We start from the raw sequence: 17759 nt of genomic DNA on the forward strand, positions 1-17759 counted from the left end.
ATTTTACATATGGGATCCATCCAAGTCATCTCTTCTGAGGCAGCAGGGGTCTGGTGTGGGTGGTGCCAGGGGGCACAACTTTTGAGTGGGCTCGAACCAAGCGCCCCCCCCCAGGCCCCTCCAGTGTGGTTCAGCACTTCTCTCTGCCCGCCAAGGGCCACGTCGGCCTGCCGGGCTCCCCCTTGCCTGAGTGGGCAGGTAGTTTGTTGTTGCTAAACGTGCTGTTTAGAATGTAATTCCCCTATCAATTATGTTTCTCAGCTGAGAGGATAGGCCAGGATTTATTGCAGGAGGAATCTAAACAGCTGGCTTCTAGATTTCTCACCCTCAGGTAAAGAGTCACAGGGAACGGCCTCCCAGCAAGACTTGCCTCCAGAGTTTGATTTTATTCGCCTGCTTTTTGGTGTACAAGAGGCTGCAAAACATTTGGGAATGTTGTGAGGTCAATGGCAGTTGTCCTCTTTTGCTCCTGCACGCCGATCAGCTTTTTCCTTTCTGGGGGGCAATCACTACTCTACCAAGCTGCCTATCCTGAATTCATATTCCTTTAGATTTTTATCCACCATTAGTCCTTTAAAATACTAGTATAACTCAATGTAAAAAGCAGAGACATCACCTTGCCGACAAAGGTCTGTATAGTTAAAGCTATGGTTTTCCCAGTAGTGATGTATGGAAGTGAGAGCTGGACCATAAAGAAGGCTGATCGCTGAAGAATTGATGCTTTTGAATTCTGGTGCTGGAGGAGACTCTTGAGAGTCCCATGGACTGCAAGAAGATCAAACCTATCCATTCTGAAGGAAATCAGCCCTGAGTGCTCACTGGAAGGACAGATCATGAAGCTGAGGCTCCAATACTTTGGCCACCTCATGAGAAGAGAAGAATCCTTGGAAAAGACCCTGATGTTGGGAAAGATTGAGGGCACTAGGAGAAGGGGACGACAGAGGACGAGATAGTTGGACAGTGTTCTCGAAGCTACGAACATGAGTTTGACCAAACTGCGGGAGGCAGTGGAAGACAGGAGTGCCTGGCGTGCTATGGTCCATGGGGTCATGAAGAGTCGGACACGACTAAACGACTAAACAACAACAAATAACTCAATGTCTATTTCTCTAACCTGAAAAGGTGTTTCCTAACCCTTTGAGAGTCCAGTTAGTCAGGGCTGTCTTAAGCATATGCGGCGCTGGGGTGCAAAGATCCACTCGCCCCCCCCCGTTGCCCAGAGTTGTCAACCTTTATTTAGAGGGAGGGGACCCCAAAGTTTTTGACCTTTTTAAGGGTGGGCCAGTGAGGCGCGCATGGCAGAGTGCCTGGGGGTGGTGGGCAAGCAGAGCCCAGCTCAACAACAGTTGAGCCCGAGGCTCGTGTGAGCAGCGTGCACTGGGTGGGCCTCTTGAAGGCCCGCCAATCCCAGGCACGCAGGAGGGCAGAGCAGGCTGGCTGCCTCAGCGCCTCGCTTGGCCACAGCAGAAGAGCTGTGGCGGGTGCTCCGACAGGCTCTGTTCTGCTCGGCGGCAGCTGCTGGCTCTTCCCAATCCCTGGACTCCAAATATTGGCCCCAGACTCTCGGCCTGCAGCCCCTGAGAGCCCAGTGGCCGGGTGCCCCGCACCTCTAGCGCCTATGGGTAAGACGGCCCTGCAGTTAATATAGCACTACAGTGGTACCTCGGTTTGCGACCGCAATCTGTTCCGCGGAGGCGGTCGCTCCCCAAATCGGTCGCTCACCGAAGGCACGCTTCTGCGCGTGCGCGAAGCACCGATAGAATGCTTCTGCGCACATGCGTGCTGCACAGATCACTTCTGTACATCCGAGCACCGTGGAACCCGGATGTAAACACTTCCGGGTCCGCGGTGCTCAGAAACCGAAGCGGTCGCTCCCCGAGGCAGTCGCAAATCGAGGTTTGACTGTACTGTATATTATTCAGCCAAAGATCCTTCTATGTCTACTCACCAAAAATTTCAATACAATTCCAGAACTGGTATGTTTGAATTTACATTAACCTCATTTGTCCTGCATTAAACCGCACAACTAAGAGGCACCAGTAAGATGAGGAGTCTTCAGTCTAGAATTATTTTTGATAAACCGTATTTCTGCTTGGGACTGCCACCTTACATCTTGAAGCAGACATTTGCACAAGATTATCTTGGCTGCAACAAATTGTGTACACATGGGGGAGGATTCATAGGCAAAACATCTCTTTTAACACTAGTTAAGGAGGGCAGATAGAAAATAACTGCGCCACGATTTCTGTATTAGCAGCTAAGTGTCTACATCGCAGCCTGGGGACAAGGACTCACCTCTGGATTGAAATGCACCTCCAGCTTCTCCTCCTTTTTTCGGACCACCTGCCCAGTACCACGACTTAATATAGACAGGTGCGACATTTTAGAATGAGTGCGCATGTGTACAACTTCAACAGCCTTTTCCTTTGCTCCTATCCATTTTAGGAGATCCTCATCTAAGCAGAACTCCAGGCAACATTGTTTAAGCTTGGCTCATTTTAATGGCATGCATTGTTCCGTAAACTTGCTCAGCATCCAGGTATGGATAACATTCACAGAAAAGCCCACTTGAAGCTGAGCCCTCTTGTTGTTTTCACTTTTCTGGGTGGGACTTTTTCGACCGCCTGTCCTGTGGCCTTTTCTTCCGTTCGGGTTGGTCCAAGGATTTGTGAAACGCCACCACGATCCCGATTGCGCTCTGAGGTTGTTTCTGTGTTGCCATGGCAGCAAAAGGAAATTAAGTTGTTGAAAGCAGCAAGAGGGAAGGTCAGGGAAGGGAGAGAAAGAAAGCCAGAGAGCAGATTTCGAAAGGATCAGACTCAGATTTCGAGGGTGGTTTTCCCTGCAAATGTCCCCAAACTATGAGAGTAACATTATCCTTCACAGAACTTCTTTCATTGTCTCCCTGCCTCCCCCCCTCAATTTTAAAATTGCAGTGTTTTTCCCTATTAAAAAGAAAATGGAGCAGTATACTGTATGATCTGTAGCTGATAATCATTTGGAGAAGGGGTTCATTCTGCATTTGAAGATCTGTCACTATTTCTACTCCACTTCCTAGTGCTTTTTTTTAAAAGTTGTGCAAAATGCTTTGCCTCAGGTTTAATAAAAAAATTCCTTCAGTAGCACCTTAAAGACCAACTAAGTTTTTATTTTGGTATGAGCTTTCGTACCAAAATAAATATCCACCTGATGAAGTTAAACAACAGATCAACAGAGCCAGACAGATACCTAGAGAGAACCTGCTGCAAGACAGACCCAAAAAAGAAAATAACAGAACACCACTAGTCATCACATACAGCTCCCAAGCTAAAACAGTACAACGCATCATCAGAGATCTACAGCCTCTCCTGGACAATGACCGCTCCCTTTCTCAAGCTCTGGGAGGAAGACCTTTCATTGCCTACAGACAGCCACCCAATCTTAAACAACTCGTCACCCACAATAATACAACCACCAGACTTAACATGGACACTGGTACCAGAGCCTGCAATAAACCCAGATGCCAACTTTGCTGCCACATACACCCAGACAACACCATTACTGGCCCCAACAACATCCAACATACCATCTCAGGACTATTTAATTGCTCATCCTCTAACATTGTGTATGCCATCAAATGCCAACAGTGCCCTTAAGCTCTCTATATTGGACAAACAGGCCAAACCCTACGCCAAAGGATAAATGGGCATAAATCTGACATCAGGAACCAGAAGACAGAAAAACCAGTAGGAGAACACTTCAATCTCCCAGGACATTCTATACAAGATCTCAAAGTAGCTGTCTTACTACAAAAGAATTTCAGAAATAGACTGGAAAGAGAAGTTGCTGAATTGCAACTTATCACCAAGCTCAAAACCATGGAGGGACCTGGTTTGAACAGAGATATCGGGTTCTTATCTCATTATACATGATAAGCGATCTTCAGCCATCTCAACCCTTGCTTTTTCATGCAAAACCATTTGCAGTCGTTTGCGGTCATCAACAGCTATCAGTCAGTCAATCACCCATTTCCACCACCCTTCTGAGTGATCCCCCCTCCCCATCCCCACCCCTCCCCACCCCTTCTCTACATAAGTGCCTGGAAACTTCCATTTCACTGTATCTGAAGAAGTGTGCATGCACACGAAAGCTCATACCAAAATAAAAACTTAGTTGGTCTTTAAGGTGCTACTGAAGGAATTTTTTTATTTTACTTCGATCCAGACCAACACGGCTACCTACCTGTAACCTGCCTCAGGTTTGTTTGCGATTCATCTGAACTGAAAATCTCTTGATATTCCTGTTCGTTGTCCTGATATTAAATGCTCCTCCATTCCACCTTGATTGTTGGAGCCTTTGTAATACTCCTCGATCAGCATTTGTCACTGGTAGTAGTACCCCTGGTGGGGGGGGGGATAACACATACCTCATGCTCCTTCTGGGGTAGTTTGCCCATCCTGCACACAGCTCTCACCTGTGGCTCCTAGAAGCTGTCTGCATGCCAAAGCGGCCACACCCCAGGTACAGATTCAACTGGCTGGCTAAACCAGGTGAGGGTGGCTGATGGGTCTCAGCCCATCAGTGAGTTAGGGATTTCCCCTGCATGTGAAGACAAGGCTCGGGCAGATGTGACCAAGAGAGGGTCCTATGGTCAAAAAGGAGGTTTCTGCATCAGCTATAGAGGGAAATGAGGGGCAGGTGGGCTTGTCAACCTGGGAAGGGAGCTCACCTAGATGGAAAACTCTGACCCTAAACCCCGGCTTCCTTGAGGGATATCTTCAGGAGAAGAAAATGCTAAGGAGTAAACTCTACACCAGGCATCCCCAAACTGCGGCCCTCCAGATGTTTTGGCCTACAACTCCCATGATCCCTAGCTAACAGGACCAGTGGTCAGGGATGATGGGAATTGTAGTCCAAAACATCTGGAGGGCCGAAGTCTGGGGATGCCTGCTCTATACCAACCCGGAGTGGAGAGCACCCTGTATGCCTCCTTCTGGCAACTCCCACAGCCAAGCTAGTGCCAAACATATTGCTCTGCTTTCCTTTGAACCACATCAGTGAGGCCAAGAATCTTGTTGTCTGGGCAGCCCAGGACCTCCATACACACTGCCCAGACTTGTGCCCCAGCGGGGTCACTCTGGTGCTGCTAATGCAGCAATTTGACTTCACCTCTGGAGGTACATTGTCTCTCGAGACATATGTAAACCAACAGGATACCAACAAGGAGCGTGTGCCACTGTGGTCTAAACCACCGAGCCTCTTGGGCTTGCCGATTGGAAGGTTGGCGGTTTGAATCCCCGCAACAGGGTGAGCTCCCGTTGCTCTGTCCCAGCTTCTGCCAACCTAGCAGTTTGAAAGCACACCAGTGCAAGTAGATAAAGAGGTACTGCTGAGGCGGGAAGGTAAATGGCTTTTTCACACACTCTGGTTTCCGTCATGATGTCCCACTGCACCAGAAGCGGTTGAGTCATGCTGGCCACATGACCACAGAAAACTGTCTGTGGACAAATGCCAGTTCCCTCGGCCTGAAACAAGATGAGTGCCACAACCCCATAGTCACCTTTGACTGGACTTAACCATCCATGGGTCGTTTACCTTTTTACCTTATACCAACAGACTAACTTCAAACAAACTAATTTTCATTTGTGGACCAAAAACAGGTTGGGACTGTAGGGGGAAATCAGTAGCGGGGGGGGGGGGTTAAGCTGAAGCTGTGTAAACGAGCAATATACTTATTTATATGTTGGCTTATTAAGCTAAAATCACCCAAATGAGGTATTTCTTTTAATTTGCAGAGCCAGCAAGGGCATGTGTAGAGACTGTGATGTAATCACCTTAGCTGGATCACAGGACTGAGCTGCTCGGTTTCCCATCATGCAAAGGATACTAACCGCCGAGAGTGTGACTAAGGATTTGGAAATCAGTGGGACCTCAAAATAGAACTAAAATAAACTGCACACATTAGCAAAATGTATATACGTTGTTTTCAGTTTATACAGTGTGTATGTCTCTAATGGGGACCCAGGTGGCGCTGTGGGTTAAACCACTCAGCCTAGGGTTTGCTGATCAGAAGGTCAGCGGTTCGAATCCCTGCGACAGGGTGAGCTCCTGTTACTTGGTCCTAGCTCCTGCCAACCTAGCAGTTTGAAAGCACATCAAAATGCAAGTAGATAAATAGGAACCGCTACAGTGGGAAGGTAAACGGCGTTTCCATGTGCTGCTCTGGTTCGCCAGAAGTGGCTTTGTCATGCTGGCCACATGACCTGGAAGCTGTACATCGGTTCCCTCGGCCAATAATGCGAGATGAGCACGCAACCCCAGAGTCGGTCACGACTGGACCTAATGGTCAGGGGTCCCTTTACCTTTACCTTTTTATGTCTCTAATATTCTTTTTCTTTCCCCCCCAGAAGAAACTGTGCTGAAAATCCTCATTTTACGGCAGGATTGCATCCTTTCCTCCTGTGTTTGCTTCTAACGCTAAGTTGTCCTGTGAATTCAATTTAAACAGGCAGGGGGAGCGAGCATCATCTTGCTTGAGGAGGGGGGGCGAGGAGTGTTCAGCTTTTATACTATACGGGTGTATTCGCTCCAGAAACCGGTGAAGTCTGTCAAGTGCACTTGAGCATCAATCTTCTGAAAGTGCCCCCCTGCTGCCGTGTACAAAGTTATACAGCAGGCTACTTTCAGCTAGATTTTGTAGAATGCCTTTCACACAACATGTCCTCAGAGTGATTTTCAAAATACAAACAGCAATAGAAAACGTACAAAACAAATAAGCGTTCAAACAGACGGTCTGGTTTCCCAAGCAGACCAAAAGAAGCTTTTCAAAGCCAGGCATTAGGAAAGGATTAGAACTCCCAAGTTTGATGCACTCAAAACGGGGCAGGGGAAAGGATATGGAAATAAATACACTTATAGGCAAAGGCTGGAGAGTCACAAAGTGGTCCTAGATCAGCATAATATGGCCTTGTTGTTGTTTAGTCGTTTAATCGTGTCCGACGCTTCGTGACCCCATGGACCAGAGCACGCCAGGCACTCCTGTCTTCCACTGCCTCCCGCAGTTTGGTCAGACTCATGTTGATAGCTTCGAGAACACCGTCCAACCATCTCGTCCTCTGACGTCCCCTTCTCCTAGTGCCCTCAATCTTTCCCAACATCAGGGTCTTTTCCAGGGAGTCTTCTCTTCTCATGAGGTGGCCAATGTTTTGAAGCCTCAGCTTCACAATCTGTCTCTTTGACATCTGATGGGAGGGCATTCCACAAGTTTGAGAAATCTTGCTATTGACTCTCTCTACCTTTTCTGGTCAAAAAGCAGCATAACAAACTGATAAAAACAAATGAAGAAAATTTGTACCATCAGGCTCTACCCCAATGATCCCAATCACTATAGTTTGCATTGATTGATTGATTGATTGATTTGCAGATTAACTGCTTCACACAACCCAAAGTTGCAGAAGAGGTATGCAATAAAATAAATTAAAATACAAAAGATTACGAACTCACTAAACAGAAGGCACCTGCAATTGTATAATTATTATTCCAGTTTGAATGCATTCTCCCTGCCAAACATAGTTGTGCTAGATGAAACTCTTAATTCCAAACAAGGCTTTATGCTTTATATGCAGGTATTAATCCTTTCCTGACTTTTTGCAAAAAGTGGCTCACCTAATGCATTTTTTAAAAATTGCCTTTCAACTGAGAGCATATTCAGCAGTTAGGGTGTTTGCAAAATTACCTTGGGCATGTCTGTCAGTTATAGCAAAGGTCATACAGTCCGTGCAGCCACGAAATAAATATTGCAGAACGATGCACCGCCACATTCCACCTCTGAACTCTCACACTTGGCACCTTAAGACACTGCTGTGTGAATTGCTTCTCTTTCAACAGTTCTATTCTTTCAAGTGAGTATTAGCTCCGGCGAAAGTTGCTGAGTTGATATCCTTGGAGGTGATGGCTCCGGCTCTGTACACAAATTAGTTTTAGCAAAATGCATGTGCAGCGCAGCGCTACCAGCCGAAGTGTCTGAACCGCATTTATCAAGTTGCGGGGGGGCGGGGAGGGAGAGAGAGAGGAAAGAGAGTCGCTTTGCTCACGTCAAAGGACTTCTTCTGAGGCTGTCAATGTGGAAGCCAATTAGCGCCAGTTATGGCAGTGTGGTGTTTTTGTGCAAAATAAATAAATAAGTTGTGGGCATAGGACGTCTTATATTTTATTCCCACTTGCCAGGTTAAGCAGGCATCAGGCAACTAAGTAAGTTGCGCCAACTAGTGAGATAACTGAGGAAGGCTCTTCCTGAATCCCACGCACATTATCCAACGCTAGAACTGGTAAAAGGAAGGAAGGAAGGGCCTTCGTGGTGGTAGAAGCCAGACTCTGGAATGCTCTCCCCCAGGCAATGCAAGACAAAAGATTAGAACCAAATTTTCATAAATATCCTATGAACTGAAGGCTGACTCCATGCCAGTGTTTTTTTAAACTGCCATGGCTTGTACCATGAAGGGATTCCGAGAGCTCTGTTCTTCTGTACATACGCTTTCCTGAGCTACAGAATCTTATGAAGCATATATATTTGGGGAAAGGATTCCACAAGAGGCAATAAAGCTCTGTTCCCGTCCTTAAAAAAGTTAATTACATCACTTATGAATACGATAATGCTCCTTTTAAGCATTTTGAATATTAAATTAGTACCATGTGTACATATGTTAATAGAAAAGTGCCGTCAGGGCATAGCTGCCAAGTTTTCGCTTTTCTCGCGAGGAAGCCTATTCAGCATAAGGGAAAATCCCTGTAAAAAAGGGATAACTTGGCAGCTATTATGCGTCAGGGGCGGGGTGAGAAAGTCAATTTACAAGTTGTTAATGGTAAAAATATATTTCCAGGTTACATGAAAGACCACTTCCCCCTGCACAGACCTGCAAGATCACTTAGATCAGGCATCCCCAAACTTTGGCCCTCCAGATGTTTTGGACTACAATTCCCATCTTCCCCAACCACTGGTCCTGTTAGCTAGGGATCATGGGAGTTGTAGGCTAAAACATCTGGAGGGCCGCAGTTTGGGGATGCCTGACTTAGATTATCTGGGGAAATTTTACTCATGGCACTGCACCCTACAGATTACCATACAGCAATGACATAAAAACAGGCGTTTTCTCCTATTGCCCCTGTACTTGTGGAATGCCCTTCCTTCTGCATCAACCATCAGTTGCTTCTGATGCCTTTTGCCCAGGCTTTCCCTATCCTGTTTCATGTGACTGAGTCCCTTGGATTTTGTTGTTGTTTGGTGTTAGTTTTCTTTGCATTGGCATGGTTTTTATGCTGCTATGCTGTTGGTTTTAGCTTGCATTTTTGTTTTAATGGCATAATGGTTTGTTTTTTACATGCATACTGCTGAGAAATTTCAAAAAATATTAAGTGGTTTATAAATGCTTTAAAAGAACATAGAGCAACACAATCCTGTCTGCTCAGAAGTTAAGAATACTGTTGAATTGTTTGTGGCTGCACGAAAGGCTTTCACTAGCCAAGGTTCAGATGTCGCTTCAGAGGTGAAGCTAGTTTGTGACATCCATTGATCATTAGATTAGCGTGGATGTTACTGCTTCAGCACACAGTCCTGAAGGATGATGCTCAAGCACGAGGGCTGAATGCCACCCTCCAGGTCTCTCTATCGTGCCCTTGGGAATCTGGACCGCCCTTCTGAGCCATACCCCTCAACAACCTTGCTTTGCGTCCTCCTTGAGTGTTTCTGTCTTTTTAGAAGATGCCCTCAGAATCTGATTCTTCTTGCTTAAAGGTAAAGGTACCCCTGACCGTTAGGTCCAGTCGCGGATGACTATATAGGCTGAGGGAGCCGGCGTTTGTCCGCAGACAGCTTCTGGGTCATGTGGCCAGCATGACTAAGCTGCTTCTGGCAAACCAGAGCAGCGCACGGAAACGCCATATACCTTCCCATCAGAGCGGTACCTATTTATCTACTTGCACTTTGATGTGCTTTCGAACTGCTAGGTCGGCAGGAGCAGGGACCGAGCAACGGGAGCTCACCCCGTCGCAGGGATTCGAACCGCCGACCTTCTGATCAGAAACCCCTAGGCTCTGTTTAACCCACAGCGCCACCCGCGTCCCTCAAACATCTGGGTAGGCTTGTCTAAATAAGATGTTCAGCAGGCACCACAAAAAATACATCTTATATTTGTGCAGCTGTATTTGTAATACTGTAGAGCTGTATTTATCTCTGTTGTAAGGATAATAGAGATAAAGCACCTGAAGCATATTGAACATGCTAAGTGGGAGAATTAAGCACTTACTAAACTTTTGGCTGGATTATGCCCCATATAAATGGAAAGCCATTTTAATGATAAACTGGTGCACTGTTTTGCCTGGATGCAGTTGCTGAAGAAATCTGTTTAAAGCACCCTCTGCACGGCAGCCGTTTTAAGCAACTCTTTTACTTTTAAAAGACAACTGTTCAGGGAAGTTTTTAATGTTTGATGCTGTATTGTTTTTAATATTCGGTTGGAAGCCTCCCAAAGTGGCTGGGGTATAAATAAATAAATAATAATTATTATTATTAGGGGACTCAGTCTCTTGGGGAGTTGGGCAGCAAAATCCAACCACCCCTATTTTTTCTATATCAAAGGGGGTCCCGAATTTTGGGATGGGTCATTAATGAAGCTGTTTATTGCAGCCTGGTGGCGTTGGATTCACTTGATTCGCCTTTCACTTTGTGTGTGTGTGAGCGCGCGCGTGTATTTGCGTGTCCGTCTGAATGCTTCCCAGGGCTGGAACAGCCACCCCCTTTCCGAGCTGGCCCTTCCCTCCCCTCTCAGCCCAAACCCTGGCCCTGCGCTCCCTTCCTCCCATGGCGTGGCCGATTCTGGCACAGCGTGTCCATAGCATTTGGTTCCCTGGCAACAGCTTCCAGGGGCTCATTCAGGGCCTTTTCTCCTCTTCACAAGGCCCCCGCGGCGACACCCCACCGCCGCCCCTAATCGCCATCTTTACGGCGTGTTTGAGATGCAGCTGGCAGGGAAAATAAACGCTCGTGAGCTGAGAGGCCGGGGAAGAAAGCACATACCGTACTCCCTTCCTCAGCAGCACCTGGTATTTTGTATTTATTTACTTGATTTAGCTGGGGAAGCTGCTCCCCCCCCGCTTCCCCCCTGGCTACGCCCATGGGGAGGGAGACGACCCCGTTTGCAGGTCTAGGAACAGCCCCCTCCCCCATTGTGTTCAGCAGAGCAACCCCCATCCCTCGCCATTCATAAATATGGTAACTTAATTCTCCCTTTGCTCAGCTTTCACACACACACACACACACACACCACAGGCTGGGAGCTGAAGAAGGAGAGATTGGCCATATACTACGTGACACTGAAAAGCATGTGCATTCCAGAAGTGTGAGGCAAGGGGCTAGCAGCCTGTGGGGTGGAGAAACTTCACTGCCCAGAGCTTGCACCATCTCCCATCGCATTTAGCAAAGAGGCACCCACGTCATGGTCTTTCACAGCGAGCCTGTTGGGGGAGGGGATGAGAAACCCAAAACTTTCCGCTAAAGCTGTGAAAAGTATGATTTGCCTTTCAGCGCTTAGTGGGTCGGTGGGTGATGTTTGCAGGGGATAGATCCGTTATTAATCCCATAGAAAGCGCATGCACCGTTCTCTGGCTGCTTGTCATCGTTCTAGCTGTCAGCTGATAAAATAACTTTCACCTGACATTTGACCAGTTAAGCCTTAAGGGCTGCAGTTCTGCTGTGCACGCTTATAATTTATTTCATTTATTTCATTTCTATGCCGCTTTATATTTTTAAGAAAAATTTCAAAGCGGTTTACAGAATATTAAACATCAATAAAACAATCTGAAGAAAGTCAGAGTATACAGTCAAAGCAACATACCGGTAATAGAAAGTGAAAACTAAAACATCATCTTAAAGATTTCAAAATAAAACAATAAAGGAGGTCAACTACAGAATCTACAGTATCTGAAGATACTGGGGCAGAGCTGGGACAGAGCATCTACCTCCCGTTGCTCTGTCCCAGCTCCTGCCCACCTAGCAGTCTGAAAGCACGTCAAAGTGCAAGTAGATAAATAGGTACCACTGTGGCGGGAAGGTAAACGGTGTTTCCATGTGCTCTGGCACTCGTCATGGTCCTCCATGCACCAGTAGCCATTTAGTCATGCTGGCCACATGACTCTGGAAGCTGTCTGCAGACAAACGTCCGCTCCCTCGGCCTGAAAGCAAGATGAACGCCACAACCCCATAGTCACTTTTGACTGGATTTAACTGTCCAGGGGTCCTTTACCTTTATTTTTACCTTAATGGACCAATGCTGTTCATGTGTTCCAGTGGATTGAAGGGAACAAAAGATGGCAAACCCTTAAGGTGAAGGCCTTGAAGAGAACAAGGAGGAGATCGTGGCAAGACATCCTTTGAGCTTGCCATGCTCCCTTTCATTTTCAAAAGGCACCTTTACACCAACTGCCTCTAGGGAAAATAAAAAAAAAATTCTTTCAGTAGCACCTTAAAGACCAACTAAGTTTTTATTTTGGTATGAGCTTTCGTGTGCATGCACACCATCACCACCGCTGGACTGAGAGCTATGCATCAGCTTTTTGGATTTTTTAAAATATTTTTTTGTTTTTTCAGATAAAATTTTTACAATCACATATCCAACATACAACATAAAAAACAAGATTCCAAAGAATCTCCCGTCCTCCCCTTTGTGGGTCCTATTGTTAATCATTTCCTCCTGCATCTTTTATGACAATCCAAAACTTTTACATCTCCATTGTGTCCAAAATTCACCATTAAACTGCAGGTGTTATTCCAATCCTACTAACGATTTCAGCTGTTTACAATGGTTTTTTTAAGATAAATTATAAATTTCCCCCATTCCTTATTAAAATTTTGGTCGTCCTGAGGTCTGATTCTTCTGGTCATTTTAGCCATTTTGGCATAATCCATCAACTTGATCTGCTATTCTTCTGTGGTAGGGACTTATCTTCTTTCCATCTCTGGGCCAATAACATCCGTGCTTTTTGGATTTTGAGTGCAACATCTAAAGTGAGGTATGTGAGCTTCCTCCACACCTGGAACCTCCCTTCTTTGGATATTCCACAAGTGATGCACAAGTCACATCTCTGCCTCCTGGCGCCAGCCCACCCATGAGACAAGTTGAGGCAACCTTCATCTTGATACGTGGACACGCGTGGCGCTGTGGTCTAAACCACTGAGCCTTAGGCTTGCCGATCAGAAGGTTGGCAATTCAAATCCCCGCGATGGGGTGAGCTCCTGTTGTTCGGTCCCAGCTCCTGCCCACCTAGCAGTTCGAAAACACGCCAAAAAGTGCAAGTAGATAAATACAGTAGGTACCGCTCTGGTGGGGAGGTAAATGGCGTTTCCGTGCACTGCTCTGGTGTCGGTGTTCTGTTGCGCCAGAAGTGGCTTAGTCATGCTGGCCACATGACTCAGAAAAACTGTCTGCGGAGCAGACAAATGCCAGCTCTCTCGGCCTGTAAAGCGAGATGAGCACCACAACCCCAGAGTCATTCGCGACTGGACTTAACTTTTAGGGGTCCCTTTACCTTTACCTTTGCCTTGATGCAGCTGGGCCATTATTAGGTTCTTAAATCTGTTGGAATACAGTCAGTGGTACCTTGGGTTACAGACGCTTCAGGTTACAGACTCCGCTAACCCAGAAACAGTACCTCAGGTTAAGAGCTTTACTTCAGGATGAGAACAGAAATGGCGGCGTGGCGGCAGCGGGTGACCCCATTAACTAAAGTGGTACCTCAGGTTAAGAACAGTTTCAGGTTAAGAATGGACCTCCAGAACTAATTAAGTTATTAACCAGAGGTACCACTGTATAAGAGTACGGTCTTGGCGAGAAGCAGGCAGAGGGCCTTCTCGGTGGTGGCGCCTGCCCTGTGGAACGCCCTCCCATCAGATGTCAAAGTCAAAGAAAAAAACAGCTACCAGATTTTTAGAAGACACCTGAAGGCAGCCCTGTTTAGGGAGGCTTTTAATGTTTAATATATTATTTTATTTCATTTTTCTGTTGTAAGCCGCCCAGAGTGGCTGGGGAAACCCAGCCAGATGGGCGGGGTATAAATAATAAATTATTATTATATATTATTCTAATATGATACACAAACTACACACATGCTGCCTGCTACCTGCCCAGGAATATATTAAGCCAGACCGCCTAGCTTTACTGTTTCAGAAAGAAGAAAACCAATTTTTGATTCTGAGATGGTTCTAATTTTGATGACGGTGGTCGATCTGCTTATACTTCCCCATACGTGGCCGTTTGACCTCCATGCTGCAGGGACTCTGGTGATACTCTTATTTGAGCAAATATTAACATCTTGCTTCCTGGAGAGACGACATTCTGAAATAAGATTCCCTGGTTTCTTTCTCATTAACTTCCACTTTCTGGAAACTGTTTCATGGTTTTGCTGAATCAGTCCAGTAGGGCTTCAAGTATTGCACCAATTAGCAATCAGTAGGAGTGCAAGCTATCCGTCTCTCAGCTTTTGCCTGGTCCTCCTGGAGAAAGAAATTTAATTTTCATGCCTCTCCCTGGGCAAAAGAAGAAGAAAAATGGAGAAGTAATCTCTGATATGTTAAAAAAAAACATGCCCCCCCCCCACCAATATTCTGAGTGCTGTAGTGCTTCCGTCTCTGGAGATCATTCAATCGTCTCTATTTTTCTTGTTTTAAAAACACCTCCAGTCCCAGGGTCCAATTTAATCAGTCTCCCTGTGCTGTAGAATAACATATATATCTTTCAAAACCCAGCCTGCATAACTTATGAGAATACCATCAATTCTGCACTGAAATATTTTATAAACCCTCTAGGATTAGGAAACCACTGAGCCCTTGTGCAGCCCTGGTTCAAATGCACATACTTGTGCACATAAACACCCATGCACATAGACCTTGAGAATTGCCACAGACCTGAAATCAACTTTGCACCAGAAAGCAAAGGCAGGCTGTAGAAGGAGCTGGACTGGTCTTGTTTTCTGAGTTGTTGCTGTAAATTTTCCATCCTGCTTTTTTAAGAAAACGGCAGGAATCATTTCTCTCTCCCTCTCCCTAGGAGTCAATTAAAGAAACCCAAATTATTACCATTTGAATAAACAATAATTCCTTTGCCTCCCTGCACAGAAGCTCATTACTAGTAACCAAAAGCCAGAACTAATTAAGTGATCTGATAGCGTAAATCCTATTAAGAATGTTTTTTATCATAATTAATTAATTCTCTCCTGAAATCATAGCTACTTTTAGAAAATGCCAAGTGATTTTATTTATTTATTTTAAAAAATACCCTTCAGTATATATCTCTCTCCTCCTTCCACCCCAGGCTCTGCTAAGGCTTTCATTCTCTCAAGAGATGTGTGAGAGTCTTGTAAGAAATGCTCATATCAAGGAAGGGCTTTGCTGGAAAAAGAAAGTGAATCAGATTCTCACACGATCCAAAACAGATGCATGTGCTGATTTAAATATTTTTTTTAAAAAAAAAAAATGCAGGAAGGGGCCACCTCTGGCTAAGGCATGTGATGATCGCTTCTTTGCTAGTCAAGAGAAGTACCCTTATGAAATTGCAAGGCTTGCTGCCATCCAGAGACAGACCCAGAGGCAATATCTTTGCTACCGCTTCCATTTCGGATTGAATTTAAAACTGGAGATTGAAAAATTATTAACATTTCAGGTGACCTGTGGAGAGTTTCAGGCTCAACAACTTCCATAAAGACAATGATGTAAACCAGGGACATCCAACAGGTAGATCGAGATCTACCGGTAGATCACTGGATGTCTGTGGTAGATCACTGGTATACCACTGGCTCCCCCCAAAGAAGCTCAACAACTTTGACTCCCCTAAAAAAGGCTAAACATTTTTGTCCTGCACCCCCCAAAACAGGGCTTTCCTTCCCCCTAAAAAAAGCCCTACAACTTTGATCTGAACCCCTAAAAAATGGGCCTTCCTCCTTCCTAAAAAAAAGCTCAACAATATTTTTGACCTGAACCTCCAAAGGGGGGTAGATCACCGCCAGTTTTTTAAACTCTGTGAGTAGATCACAGACTCTTGGGAGTTGGCCACCCCTGATGTAAACTAAATCAATTTGTTACAGGATGTCCTGATAAGCAGCGAACCTGACATTTGTATACGTATACACACACACACACACACACACACACACACACACACACATGTCAGGTTTGCTGCTCATCAGGACATCCCTGATTTTATTATTATTATTATATATATATATATATATATATATATATATATATATATATATATATATATAATTTTATATATATCTATATATTTTTTATTTATTTTCCATTTAATAATATAGATTCACATCATTATTATCCACTTTACCTCCCTGGCTCTTTAGAGCCTCTCGACTTTCTTCCCTCCCGCCTCATGGCTTTCAAAATTAACCTTTAAATCACTGCATTTTATACATTTTCCAATACTAATAAGACTCATTACGAAATAGCTCGAAATTTAAACAAATATAGAAAGGTAGAAAACCTCTCGTTACAAGTCTTCAGATAACCCTGCTAGTGATGTTAATTGCTTACAAGAATCTTTCAGCTATCGTATAAATTAACTCCAGTCCTTTTGGAATACTTGATCATGCTGGTTTCGGGTTTTTGCTGTCCGCTTCGCTAGTTCTGCAAAGTCCATCATCTTCGTCTGCTACTCTTCTTTCGTTGGTACTTCTTGTTTCCATTCCGGGGCTAAAAGAATTCTTGCTGCAGTTGTTGCATACACAAACAGTCTTTTATCTTCACCCACTATACCCAATGAAAAGGCTTCTGGTTTTTTAACAAAAGTATTTTGAAATATTTTCTTTAACTCATTATATACTATTTCCCAGAAAGCGCCAACCTGACTTTTGGTTTGGGCATAGTTCGGGGGCATCCTGCCTTTACCAGAGAGTGCCAACCTATGCCCATTTTGTCCCCTCACTATCATTTTGGGTCAAAAATCTCCATTTTAGACTAGAGCAGGCATCCCCAAACTTCGGCCCTCCAGATGTTTTGGACTACAATTCCCATCTTCCCCAACCACTGGTCCTGTTAGCTAGGGATCATGGGAATTGTAGGCCAAAACATCTGGAGGGCCGCAGTTTGGGGATGCCTGGACTAGACACTTAACGGCCTTACACCACCCACCCAACGTTTAGGTGATAATGTGTATTGCTTCGTTTACTTTAAAATGTAGTAAACCGGCCCATCACCTTTTGGGGACCCAGCTGCTCATTCTGCTGTCAGAGACCAGATTGAGGATGACAGCTCTGAAGAGGAATGGTGGGGACCCCCCCCTTCCTGCTCCTGACCAAGATCCTGAAGCTGCTCAGGAACAGTGGAGCAGTATAGATTTAGAGAATTGGTTTGCAGATGGACATAGTTTGGAAAACAACAGCTGGGCAGAGCTGAGTAAGGAACAGCTGGAAGAAGCAGAACAGGGAGAGAGAGAGAGATAACTGGCTCCCCTTCGCTAGAGAGTGTCCAGCCTATCTCTCCAAGGGCAAGGAGAACTGATTAGGTTGCTACGCAGAGGGCTCAATGGTTGCGAGATCAGGTGGCAAGAAGGGGAAGTGAACGGCAGGGGTGGAGGAAGGGGGATGCGGTAGGGGCAGTTCGCCCCGGGTGTCACCACTGAGGGGGTGACAAAATGCTGGGCGGCACTGGGAGCCAGCGTGGTGTAGTGGTTAAGAGTGGTGGACTCGTAATCTGGGGAACCGGGTTCGCTTCCCCACTCCTC

General features: G+C 45.6%; 1 protein-coding gene across 1 annotated transcript in view; it reads right to left on the minus strand.

Annotated features, from left to right (window-relative positions):
* The window catches only part of KIAA2012 (KIAA2012 ortholog), a 76797-nt gene extending 74109 nt beyond the window's left edge, over positions 1-2688 (minus strand). Inside the window, exon 1 of the mRNA XM_035137391.3 lies at positions 2296-2688. Coding sequence (XP_034993282.3) covers positions 2296-2400 — 105 coding nt within the window. The 5' untranslated portion in view covers positions 2401-2688. The remainder of the gene's footprint in view (positions 1-2295) is intronic.
* Positions 2689-17759: the final 15071 nt, after the last annotated feature.

Source organism: Zootoca vivipara, chromosome 1 (assembly GCF_965207765.1).
Source record: "Zootoca vivipara chromosome 1, rZooViv2.hap1.1, whole genome shotgun sequence".
In the NCBI taxonomy this organism is placed as follows: Eukaryota; Metazoa; Chordata; class Lepidosauria; order Squamata; family Lacertidae; genus Zootoca; species Zootoca vivipara.